The sequence below is a fragment of the Dromaius novaehollandiae genome, chromosome 1, assembly GCF_036370855.1.
Source record: "Dromaius novaehollandiae isolate bDroNov1 chromosome 1, bDroNov1.hap1, whole genome shotgun sequence".
Taxonomy (NCBI): domain Eukaryota; kingdom Metazoa; phylum Chordata; class Aves; order Casuariiformes; family Dromaiidae; genus Dromaius; species Dromaius novaehollandiae.
Window position 1 is genome coordinate 53,870,099 of NC_088098.1, and position 12,268 is coordinate 53,882,366.

The 12,268-nt window shown below is 51.8% G+C and overlaps 2 protein-coding genes across 7 annotated transcripts in view; one reads left to right on the forward strand and one right to left on the reverse strand.

Moving 5' to 3' along the window:
* On the forward strand, positions 1–5,190 carry C1H22orf23 (chromosome 1 C22orf23 homolog). Of its 2 annotated transcripts, XM_064512689.1 has the most exons (7): positions 1–147; positions 731–851; positions 1,326–1,388; positions 1,916–2,104; positions 2,558–2,692; positions 3,879–3,979; positions 4,282–5,190. In XM_064512689.1, exons 2-7 carry the CDS (start codon positions 740–742, stop codon positions 4,384–4,386), a joined length of 705 nt encoding a protein of 234 aa, XP_064368759.1. In that variant the 5' UTR covers positions 1–147; positions 731–739; the 3' UTR covers positions 4,387–5,190. The 2 variants fall into 2 exon arrangements, with proteins under 2 accessions (XP_064368759.1, XP_025968368.1); XM_026112583.2 differs by lacking the exons at positions 1–147; positions 731–851 and adding an exon at positions 858–1,206.
* Positions 5,191–12,268, reverse strand: part of MICALL1 (MICAL like 1) — a 22,785-nt gene continuing 15,707 nt past the window's right edge. For 3 of the 5 annotated variants that reach the window (XM_064512660.1, XM_064512634.1, XM_064512656.1), the window contains 9 exons: positions 11,390–11,775; positions 10,567–11,045; positions 9,743–9,877; positions 9,240–9,366; positions 8,788–8,878; positions 8,307–8,380; positions 7,842–7,956; positions 7,465–7,511; positions 5,191–7,161 (listed from right to left, as the gene is read on the reverse strand). In XM_064512660.1, the coding sequence (XP_064368730.1) occupies positions 7,040–7,161; positions 7,465–7,511; positions 7,842–7,956; positions 8,307–8,380; positions 8,788–8,878; positions 9,240–9,366; positions 9,743–9,877; positions 10,567–11,045; positions 11,390–11,775 (1,576 nt within the window). In that variant the 3' untranslated portion in view covers positions 5,191–7,039. The other 2 variants (XM_064512642.1, XR_010389418.1) reach the window with 2 other exon arrangements.

The window sequence follows — 12,268 nt, forward strand, 5'->3', positions numbered from 1 at the left end:
CCCAATCCGGGGCCGCCCCGCCCGCGCGTCGCCGTGGAGACGGGATTTTTTTTTAATTTTTATTTTTAATTGGCTCCATGGGCTTCTTCCCCTGTGGCGTCAGAGCGCCGCGCTGTGACGTCAGGCGGGTCACGCCTCGGAGCGAAGGTGAGCAGGGAGCCGCAGGGCCCGGCGGGGTGGGGGTGCCTCGGGGGCAGCGCCTGTGATGTCACTTGTTGCCACACAGTGCCTGGAAGGGCAGCACCTGTGACATCACTTGTCACCATGGTCCCTGGAAGGGCAGCGCCTGTGATATCACTTGTTGCCACACAGTCCCTGGAAGGGCAGCGCCTGTGACATTATTTGTCACCGTGGTTCTTGGAAGGGCAGTGCCTGTGACATCATTTGTCACCACGGTCCCTGGAAGGGCAACGCCTGTGACGTCACTTGTTGCCACACAGTCCCTGGAAGGGCAGCGCCTGTGACATCATTTGTCACCACGGTCCTTGGAAGGGCAGCGCCTGTGACATCACTTGTCGCCGTGGCCCCAGGGACGCTGCTGGAGTCCCCCGGGGTGCAGAGCACAGCGGTGGCAGGTGCCACAGGTGAGGGTGGGTGTTCAGACAGCAGAGGCCCTGTGACAGGACCCTGAATGGCTGGGGCCAGTGGCAAGTTGGTGCCGTTGTGGGCTGGGTTGGGCCACACGAGCCATTGGGGACATTCAGTGGCTTTGTCTTGCTGCTGTTCTCAGGGCTTCACAATGTCGTCCTGGGAGGGAAGAAGGTCAGCGCCAGCTGCCGCCAAAGGAGCTCACTTCTGGCACCCTCCCGGGACAGCTCAGTACAGCCGGGAAACCCAGGAGCTGCTGAAAGGTAATGGGAGGCCCAAAGAAGTGAAGAACTGGAGTAAACACTGGCACCGCCCGCCTTCTACCGCCCCTCCTGCCTCTCCAGCTTCTCTCCTGACTTCCTGTGCCACATGCATCACTGTAGCACTTGTATCTGGTTATTACTGCTTCTATATAGCAACTGTGTGGCCAATTTAAAAAAGAAAATCCTTCCTGAAATGAAACACTCCACTGAATTCTTCCCCTGGAGGGAGAGCTGAGAGAGAACCACATGGAGCAGATGCTAGATGTGTCACTGAACATATCCATATTTGAATGTCCTGGTGTGATGTTTCTGAAGTTGCAAATAAATTTGATCTCCCCCTTTTGGATTTTGATTTGTAAGTAGAGATTTTCCCCAGGGCTGATTTACCAAGCCGTTCCACCTGTCCTAGCTGCTAAAGGTGAATAGGGGAGCCCTCTCAGGCTGTGGTCTTCACAGATGCACCATGTTTTTCAGCAATGATGGATGAGTCCAAGCTTACAAGTTTCCAGAGGCGGCACCTGATGGACTGCGTGAAACGTGAGTAATATCCATCTAGCTCTCCACTCTGTGCTGCTGAGTTTGTGTTGCTTACCATGAGACAGAGAACATTGGCCTACAGACTACTTGGATGGGCAAGAAGCAAATGAATGGGCAGTACTTGGGAGGAAGTCATGTTCTTATCAGCACTGGGTCCCACCTAACTCTCCTGATCTCATATGTTGTAGTGGAAACCGTTCTGATACAGAAAACTGTCCAACCTCGGCCTGCCTCTTCCTCTCACTGCCTTATTTTTGCCTTTAAAATAGCAGTATAGCTGCTGCCGATGTTGTACTGGGTGAGGTATCCCCAAGGGTCTGTCCAGGGAACAAAACGTAATGGTGGGACTTGAACCAGTCTTTCTCATGTCAGTGTGAACCAATAACCAGGTAAGACATCTATGGTACCTGGGATCTTTGCTCGCTGTACTCCAGCGGATCAGTGGACAGACCTTCTGCTGGTCCAGGGCTGTCAAGCCATAGGCTCCTCTGTGCCTCACTTAGCAGTATTTTCCCTTTGATCTCCAGGAGGAGATACCCTGCCACTCCAGTGCAACCCCACATCCAGCAAAGACCCACAGCCTGCAAAGTCTGCCGTCTCTCCCCCAAAGCTTTGTCTGCCAGGCAGGCTTCCAACTAAACCACATCTTCGACCTGCCAAGATCTGCCAGGCAGGAGATGCCTATACCAGAGAGAAATTCAAGCCACAGGCAAGGCGTAAGTCAGCACACATCACCAATAAATAAATCCTGCTGCCCATGCGCTGTTTGCAATCTCAGCAGCCTTTGGGGGGTTCTTGATTGCTCTCCATCCTCACACTTTCTGTCTCCAAAGATGCGTAAAAAGAGAGCTCTGAGGGAACATCTACCATAAGTGCTCATTGACTTCTGCCTGCTGGCTAGGAGGATGATAGGTGATAGGAACTCATGTAATCCTTGCCTAAGAAGGGAATACTATATATTTTTCTAGTTTATAAATGTGGATCAGAGCTTTGATGTCAGTTTGGTTGACTCTTCACCACACGTATATCTGTGTAGTGCTGTGCAATTTGGTCTGGGGACGGGCTATCATTAACATAATGCTTCCTCTGCCATCATTTGGGGAGAAGCAATGTGGCCAGGCTCCTTCCTGAGGAGACAGGCTGCTAATGATTTTCTTTGGCATTCACAGGAGATTTGGAAAGGGAGAAGCAAAGGCTCCAAAATATCTTGGCAACAGGAAAGGATGTGGTGGAGCACGAAGTGAAGCAGACGCTGGTTCAGACAAAGGAAGAGGAGACACCCGAGATTGACCGGTTTGAAGAATGTATGTAAAGGATGCTAGAGCAAGGCACATGGGGAAGCCTGGGGACTCAGCAACCTCTAAGAGCTGGGGTAGCAGACCATGTAGCCAGTAGTCTGAAGCCCATTGTGGAAGGAGGCACAAAGCCCAGTTTCCAAGAGAAAGGACTTTTTGCTGTGACACTGATCCAGCTTTCCTAGCAGAATTTATATTGCAAAGGTTTGCTGGCAGATTCAAGCTCTCTGGATTGCCCATACAAAATCTACTCCGTTGGCACAGGAACACCTTAGTGGTTTGCAGGGGTAACCTCGACAGAAAGCCCAGGCACTGTGGATCCTTTTTCCAGCCAGGGTAGCTCCATGTAGACTAGGACTTTTGCCAGCCTGAGTGTGGTTTGGGCTCTGTTTTCTTTCACTACCACAATGCAGTTACACTAGCAAAGCTTAAATATAGAGAAGAATTTTAGGTAGTGATGTACTTTGGCCTACAGAGTCTTCTGGGATGGCAGAACCCTGCCTTATAACTCTGTGTGCCTGAAACTTCAATGCACATGTGTACCCCAGCCAGCTCTTCCTTAACCAGGGCAGTACAAAGAATGACAACACTCAAATAATGTGTTTGCAAGGAGTGGTTTGGTCCCAGTGTGGCTGGCTTCACGTATGCTTTGGCTGCTATAAAACTTGTCTCAAACTCACTGTTGTCCTTGACACATCTGAAGTACTCATGTGCTGCGCTGTGTCAGGTGTTGGTCCAGGAACTGGCTCTGCAGGTCTGTGCTGCAAAAAAGCAGCTAAAATGCTTCTGTGCATGAGCTGGTCCTGTTACCAAATATGGTTGTGGTTACTTGGTGCTACACTTGAACTGATGAACCTCAACAGACTTAAGCAAATTGTCTCCATCCACAGACTGGATAAAATGCCTGCAAGCAACAGTGTTGTCTGCATGAAGAAAACTAGAAAGTTACTATTCTGGCAAGGTGGAGAAAGGGGCTGGGGGCATGTGCAGAGTATTCCTGTTACATAAAGGACTGCTGAGATCTTTTGGTGACATGGGCAAGATAATTGTTAGAGCAGGTATCACTCTTCCCCTGGTGGGATGTCCGTTCCAGTGAAGCTAATAAGTTGGAGGTTCAGAACTAGACAGAAAGGTGTTTGCTTGCCTTTTGGCTGAATCCTGTTTGCACAGTATTTTCTCTTCTCCTTGGGCTTAGTGGTGAACGAAGTTCAGGAGAGGAAGGAGTTCCTGGCAGAGATGGAAGCTTTAGGACACGGCAAAAAATATCGAGGGATTGTCCTCACTGAAATCTCACAGGTGTGTGAGGGCCCTGGGGACACTGGCAGTCCAGCATGTTGAGGGGATCCCTGGTGTTAGAAATCTTACCCCTCTGATAACGAAGTGTGTGGGGGGGGGAGGGGCAGAGAGCTGTGTTCTCTTTCATGGCATGGGGCAGGAATGAATTTAGGGGACTGGGGGAAGAGAGGGTTTCACCTTTTCTTTCTATGTCTGCACGTAGCTTAATCTAGGGAAGAAGAACCTTTGTTCTTGGGTTTGGCAAAAAAAGTAAGAGCTCCTGGCATTCACACCACTCAGCCCTTTCCCTTTGCACTTTGCAGAAACTGCGGGAGATGGAGATCATTGACAAGAAGAGAAGCGAGGGAATGAGAGAGATCACAACAAAAGACTTCCCCATTGGGAACAAATCTGATTCCCATGACTAGGCCCAGAAAAAAACACCAGAGCAATTTAGTCCCACCTCTTCTTCCCTTACCACCAGAGTCTCAAGGGCTGGTCTGTGCCTGCCCGTTTCTCAAGGATCCCCTTGAAGAGGGGGCAGTACCACCTGCTGCCTAAAGCCAGAAGGCAGGAACAATATATGCACAGCCGGTAACAGAAGAAAGCTGTTGTAAAATCCTACCCACGCACCAGATCCCTTCTGCAAGGGGCAGTCTTGCTCAACAATATTAAGGAGATGAAAACATACAGCAGTGGACTTTAAAATATGACAAAGCATAGCCTCCTTTTGGCTACGCAATGCTGCAGAGCATGACAATTTACAGAGAAAAAAAAAAAAAGTCACGCTTTTTCCATTCAACCCAAAGCCTGGAGGTTTCTAGTTACAGTAAGATGCTAACACAAGTGTTACTGTCTGCATCTATGACCTGCTTCTGTTTGCATGGCTCTGGGAATGGCTGTGCGGGCAGGGGGTGGGGAAGAAGATGCACTGTGGGGCCTCAAACACACACAAGCTTCCAATATTATTGTAGTTCAGAGTGATTGTGTGCATCAGCAAACTACTCAGCAGCAGTTAAAACAGGCAGGCACTCAGGAACACAGCTGTGCTGAGAAGGGAGAGGGGATTTCAGTTCAGGGCTTTCTGCTCTTGCTGTGTGCAGGCTTGCTGTGGTTTTTTTGGTTTTATCTGCTTTTTAGTAATACTCCGTCAACCACTCCCCAAAGCCAGGCAGCACGCCCTGTCCCTGGGACAGCGTGAGTGCAGAAAGGAATAAAAATCTAAGCCATGATCAGTTTTTAACTCCAAGGTTTCTTTTATTTCTGCTCAGGTGAATGGAAATCACAGAATTAGTACAGTGTAATTTACAAATCAAAGTTCTGACCAGGAGCGGGGCCAAGAGGGATCAGGCTGCAGCAATCCCGATGGCCTTTGGCAACAGTGACATGACAGCAGGCTCTGAAGCGAATTTGCTTCTTGGAGAAGAGTTGTGCTTTGGGATCTCTCCTTCCCTACCACTGCTTCTGATCAGCCAGCTGGCATATGGCAAAAGTGAAATGGCATCACCAGCGTGGGGCTGAGCTTGCCAGCTCCCACCCATAGGGGCCATGCTGGGACTGAGGTGAGGCTCAGGTCCCTCAGGTTTTGGGAAACGGGGATCCCTTTCTAGACTGCTACACCAGCCATGCTGCAAGGCACTGCTCTAAGGGAGAGTGTTTTGGATAACGCCTGTTGGATTTTTAGAAGGGACTGCAGCAATTTGCTCAGGGCTGGTATGTCTAATTTGCTAATGAGAAGGCATGACAAAGAGCTGACCAACCAAACAGCCATAAAAATCAGTGTCTAATTCAGACTGATCGAACAACTCAATAAATAGCTCCTCGCCTTGGAGGAGAAGGCAGGAAACAAAAAAAAAAAAAAGAAAAAAAAAAAAAGAAGAAAGAAGGGATGGCTGGAAGAATACCATTCCCCCATTCCCTCCTCCAACGTACACACACACACACACACACACACGACAAATAAAATAAGGGTTTAAAAAGTTTTGGGTGGGTTTGAATTCATCTAGTAAAGGAGGTGTAAAAAATAACCAGCCAAACCCTTTTTGCACACCTTTAAAGTATATACAGACAAAGCTGGGAAAGGTCAGTTGTGACCCATGCCCCTTTCCCCAGCTGCTCAAGGGTGGCACTGGTGAGCAGGGGCACAAGCTGCCCCTTGCTGGCACTAAGTAAATCTTGCGCTTTTCTGCCCTTGTCTGGAAAAGGAATGTTCCTCCCTCCCTGTAAAGGCAGCAGAGTCAGTCTGTTTAGCAGCAGCAGGGGGGGTAAGATGTCCTGAGTAGGGTGTATAGGCTACATCCTAGCAGAAATACATTATCCCCTTGGGTCTGCTCAGCCTTGTAATGGAGCCTGCCCAGCTCTGGTGCTGGAGGGAGAAAAATCTTCAGTGGGAGGGGAAATCTCAAAATAAATAGGGCACTTTTTTTTTTTGGCTATGTCTCTAGGACTTTGTGATGCGGGAGTGTTTTTTTTAACATTTTAGTTTAGGTCAGTAAAACCCAAAGAATCCTGCTTCTAAGGCCAGAATTTTCTCTTAAAGTTAAAATTGGGACAGGAAAGAGGCAAGAGCAGGAGAGCAGGGAAAGACAGTTCAGCCCAGTTCCCTCCTAGTGGGGTTGGAGGCACATGGAACTGTCACAGTTAGAGCAGAGGAAAGGGAGGGGGGCAGTTAGTGCAAGTTTTCCCACAAACACCAAACTCCTCCGCTTACCTCTCAATTAATAACAGAAACACGCAACAGAGTAACATTTCTGAAAAGCTAACCCATCTTCTCCCCACCTTGTTAACAAGGCTTCACAGAGGGGAAGAAGCACCGTCACTCTCCTCCGCTGGACCCCTCTGCAGCCTCAGAAAGGGGAGCACTGTGGTCAGACTCCCCTGCTCCGGGCAGAGGGCTGGCGGCTCCCCAGGGAGATGTCAGCTCCAGTGCCTGGGGAGGGAGCGATGGGAGAGAGGCATAGCTTCTGGAGAGATGTGAGGAGTGGAGGGACACAAGCCCCTCCTGGCAGGCCTCCCAGCCAGCTGCAGGGACCGCAGGGCAGTCGGACAGCACATCCCTCCCGCTGCTGGCTTTCCCCTGCTCTAGCTTTTCTCCTTGGGCGACTTGCTTTTGGAGTCATGCTTGTTGCCCAGCAACTTAAGCACCTTCATGGGCTTGAATTTGCCTTTCTTCTTGCTCTCGGTCTCAGTCTCCTTGTGAAATTCTGGAGTTGCAAAATGGGGTTGTTACTATGTGATGCTGATGGTTGTACACACACATATACATGACAACAGAGGCAGAGGTGAAAGCAATGAATCAAAGCCCTCCACTGCATGCACACTTCTTTCTGTGATAACAGGACTGCACAGATGGCTGTGCCCCAAACCTTAACGGCCCTACAGGAAAGGCTCCAGAGGCTGCACAGCACAATCTCTCCTTCTGCACAAAATCTGATGAATGGTTAATGCTGCCCCTAGCTGGGGTCTGCAGTGAAATCATAACTAAAACCTTCCTGATCATTTCTTACCTTTCTTTTTAATCATGGCTTCTAGCATTTTATCCTCCTCCTCTTCCCTGAAAGAAAGTGGGAAATAGGTCAGCAATTCTGCCCTGAAAACAGCTGCTGTATTGTTTAAGGCTAGAGAACCTCCTACTTGTAAGCCACAGAAGGGCAGATCCACTACTGTCTCACGAGCCTTTGCTACCACGAAGATCAATCCCACAGGCTCTAAGTGCTGTCCTGTCTTTCCCACACAAGCCATTCAAGGAGAAAAGGACTGGGAAGCCTGGGAAAGACCTGTCAGCAACAGGGACATCTCAGGACACCCCCACAAGCAGCTCAAGTGGCACAGGGTCAGAAAGGCCATCCCCTTCCCCTCTCACCCAGCTCATCTCACTCCTCACCTTTGCCGGTCCTCATCCAGGCAGTTCACGATGGCATTCCTCTGCTCGATGATGGTCACCAGCTCCTGCATCAGCACCTTCTCCCTCACTCGGTCCTCATCGGTCCAGTCCTTCTCTACCCACCCGAGCCCCCAAAGAAGGACAGGCAATTAAATGACTGAAGGAGCTCTGAATTTGGCACTGGCACTTGAGCCAGTCACATGCAAGAGTGATCTCCTTCTACTCTACTGTGCTGCAGGGCCAGCTGGGCTAGGGCAGCCCAGTACTTGGCATCCATGGGGGAAAGGGAACATCTCCCTGCCCAGGGCTGCGGCAGGTGATGAGATGGGGCAGCGACTCCAAAGCCAGCTGAATGGATTGGCCTCCCTAAAGATCTGGCTCTCTTCTCCAGAGACCTGCCATGACAGAGGGCAGATGAAGTTCCAGGGAAAAATGGGAATAACTACACCCAGAATGATGCTTTACCTGGTTTGTTCAGGAGGCAACGCAGTTCATACTCCACATCTGACTGCCGCTGCTCCAGGTTCTGCTGCTTGAAGCTGTGAGGGAAGGGGACACTGCTGGGAAACCGCTGCAAGGCTCCAGAGGAGCAGAACATCATCCCACAATACAGGGTAGGCTTGCAAAGAACCACCAAGATGCTGGTCTGATCCTGTATAGCACAGGGGCCAAGCACCTAGGGAGCCTAGCCCCAGCAGGTACCAATCTCAGCTGCTCAGGGCCTTCCTGGAGGAGATGCTGCAGGGACTCTGGCCATCAGTGACTTGCAGCGTGTCAGTTCTGTTTGGAGACAGTGCAAAGCCTGCCTGCTTGCCCTCCTCCCCCAACTTCTCCAGGCAAGGAGGCCATGTCAGACCCTCCACTGGAAGCATGATTTTGGGAGGGCTGAGACGGGGTTCCCAGCAGCAGGGTCAGCGCCTCCCCCCATGCACACACACACACTCACATATAGATGAGCTCCGATTCATGGCGCACCAGCATGTGTTTCTTGTGGATGAGTTTGAACCAGTCCACCAGCAGACTGTCCTCAGGACTGTCTGTCAAGCAAAGGGACAATTCAGAGCCATCCCTAGCCCCGTATGATCCTGACACCATGCAGCAGGCTGGGCTCTGCCAAGCCAGGGCAGCCACCTAGAATCAACCCGACTTCAGTTGGCTTCTGAGCCTAAAGAGACCTTCCCTCCTCCCCATCCCCCTTACCACTTCCTCTTGTTTTAGGGACATCTCCATGCCAAGGGTATGGCTGTGAAATTTCCTGGAGCCCAATGCAGCCACTTGTGCTCCTCTATTCTCAGCGTAAACAGAGAGGAAGTCACTGCTGCTATCTACCCTGCTGGAGACAAGGCAGCCCTAGGGTCCGTCCTGCCCCACAGCCAAAGGACAGCACAGCCCACATACCATTCTCGGCACTGCGAAGTTTCTCCTCCAAGGCCACGCCACGGTGCTCCAGCTGGTCCAGCTGGTGTTCGATGGCATCCATCTCCCCATAGATGTCTTCCTCAGGGATGTACTGATCTGTTTGCACCTGCCGAGCCACATAGCAGAGATCTCCTGTCACCATCAACCTCCAGTTTCTAGCGGTAACCCTAAGGTTGGTCTATACTGAGCGGGGGACAAAGGGCACTCCACCTAAGAGCTGATCGCAATCCCCACCCTACCCTGAAGTAAAGGGAGACCAGGGTGCTGCCGTCAATGGAGTCTAGCCTAGACATCACCCTCCCCACCTACAGTCTTGTGCCGTGGTCCTTACCCACTCATGCATCAGTAGGGCGCCTATTCATCTGCCCCCCAATGCTGGCTGCATGCCAAGAGGGCAACCCAGGGCTTAGCAACCAGAGCTGCAGCTCTGGGGGATGGCACAGAGCTAGCTTTTACCACCCTGCTCCCGAAGGCCTTTTCACCTTGCGTTTGATCAGTGGGAAACCGTGACCTGGTGCAGGAGGACGCACTGGCTTGGAGCCCTTGGGAGGTTTCTTTGCAGAGGGAGAGGTGGCAGGTGATGGCTTCCGGTTGAAGGGATTCTCTTTGCAGGAAGACTGGAGCAAGGGGACAAAAGGAGATATATGAGGTTCCAAGAAAGCAAAGGGATACAGCATCCCCAGGCTAGGACTGGGCAGACAACTTCTAGGAGGAACATAGCATTGACCTCCACCAGCATCCTAGCCATGGGGCTGTGAGCTGCTGTCCTCCCAGTTTATTCACTGGACAACAACAAAGCCAGCAGGTCACAGCTGTCAGAGGAATGCACCTTCCCCAGGAAGTTCCTCTCTAGAACAGGCATGGCTTTCCATCATCATCATGCACCCCCAAGGCAAAGATTTACAGCCCTGGCCACTGAAGCATACCCCATGTCACTATAGATGCTTGTCCTTGTGTTTGCTATTGCTTCCTCTCTTTCCTAGCTGTGTTAACCTCTCTGGCCTCAGTAATGTTAGTTGACAGCAAGTTCTCCAGCCTCTCTCCAACCAGCATGCTGAATTATTTTCCTTCATGATTCCCTTCCTATTTGCTCTGACCCCATAGCATCCTGCCTTTTTTTAGCACATGGGGCAGGCAGAGTAAGCCCATCCACCATTTAACTAGCATATGCCTGCAGGTTGCTTTCAGGGGGTCACATATCAAACCTATGAAAGGCAAGCCTGGCCTTGTGGTCTCCACTGTGACCAAGTGATGAAGGGAGGTGAAAAGGATGCAGATATGGATGGGAGGAAAGTCACCATCTCACCTTCAGCTGTGGCTTGGGTGAGGAGGGTGCCTGAGGACTTGCAGCACCCCCATCTGAAGCCATGAGGATTGGCGTAGGGCTAGCCCCAGCAGGAGGCTTGGGAGGCAGCCGGCTGGGGCTGGTCTTTAAATTGCCAGCAGAGACACTCTCGTTTGCGTGTGGGGCGCTGGGCTGTGCCTCCCCGCTGAGGCTGGTCAGCTCGCTGGAGGAGGAGAAGGAGGAGTTGGTGGAGAGGGTGCCTGGGGCAGCAGGGCTTTCACTGGAGGAGACACTGGCCAGTGGGGTTTCAGTGCTAGAGGTCTTGGCAGCCGTCGGCGTATGGACAGTGGGCTCGGAGGAGCTTTTGGGCACTGAGGCCTCATCAGCGTCACCCAGCACCTTGGCTGAACTCTCAGAGTTGATGCTCTCGAGGCTGAGGGCTGGAGATGGGGTGGAGGATGATGGCTCGGAGTGCGACAGCCTGGAGACGGGGTGGTGGGCTGCAAAGCAAAGGGAGAGCTCAGGTAGGAAGGGGGCAGCTGGGAGACAAGGGCAGGCATGCATTGGGGGTGAGGAGGTGAGCACAAAGGGAACCAGCATCTGACTTTCTCTTCAGAGAGGGCAGAAGGGACCCTCCAGAACAAAGGTCTCACCTACAAACCCTCCGTACTCCAGTGGGGGAGAGAGGATGTGTTTAGCACAAGGCCCAGCACAGCTGTCACTGCATAAATGCCTGGCCCACCAGTGTGAGGCAGAGGCTTCTGGGAAGTGGGAGCTCAAAGGGGCTGCACCGGGGTTGAGGAGGTGGGGGCAAGCTTACGTAAGGGTGAGGGGGGAAGCTCACCTAGTGGGGAGGCACTGGGGGCTCGTGGAGCTGGTCGCTTCTTCACCTTTGGGCTGCTGGTAGGGGTGATGCCATACCAGGGGTGGAGGGGCCTGGCAGCAGTCTCACTCTGCTCCTGCTCAGGAGCGCTCTTTTCAGTGGCAGCATTCTCCTCTTCCTCGTCATCCTCCTCTTCAAAGGGATTGTATGGTTTGGGCTCTGCAGCATCAGACCTGCTTTCCTCGCTCTTGGCTTTCCTCACCTCTTCCCCGTCCTCCTCCTCTGAAGTCCTGCTTGGAGTCTCGTGGCTGCTGCCAGGGGGAGGAGGGGGAGCTGGCTTCTTCTTGGGCTCTGCTTGCACTAGGGCCATCCATGGTGGGTCCTTGGCTCTTGCAGCAGCTCCAGTGCTGGGAGAACAACAGAGAGAGAAACAGAGAGGTGTCAGGGAGCAGAGACAGACAGGGAGGTCGAGACATGGGAGAAGGACTTAGTCCTCAAGGGGAAGGATGGAGGCAGCAGGATGTCTCCCAGATAGGAGCAGGCTTCTCATTTGAGGCTGGCCCTAGTCTTCTCCAGACACAAAGTGGCTTGTTCTCTGTGGTGGGCTGAGGACAAATCTAAGGGCTTGAAGGAAAGGCAGCCCATGTCACTTACATGCTGGGCCAAGCATTTTGGTTTCTAAATATTAGTCTCCATCTGCTAAGCAGCAGGAAAGGCTGAGCTTTATGAAGACAGCTGTTCTCCCCTCCCCAACACAGTCTTCCCCAGCAGCAAGGTGACACCATTCATAGACCCGGCTCTGCTCTATAGGCTGTGAATGGAGTCAGAGCCAAGACTGGATATCCGCCCTCTGCTGTCACATTCACTTCCTACACTTCACAGGGCCATTTATCACCTTAT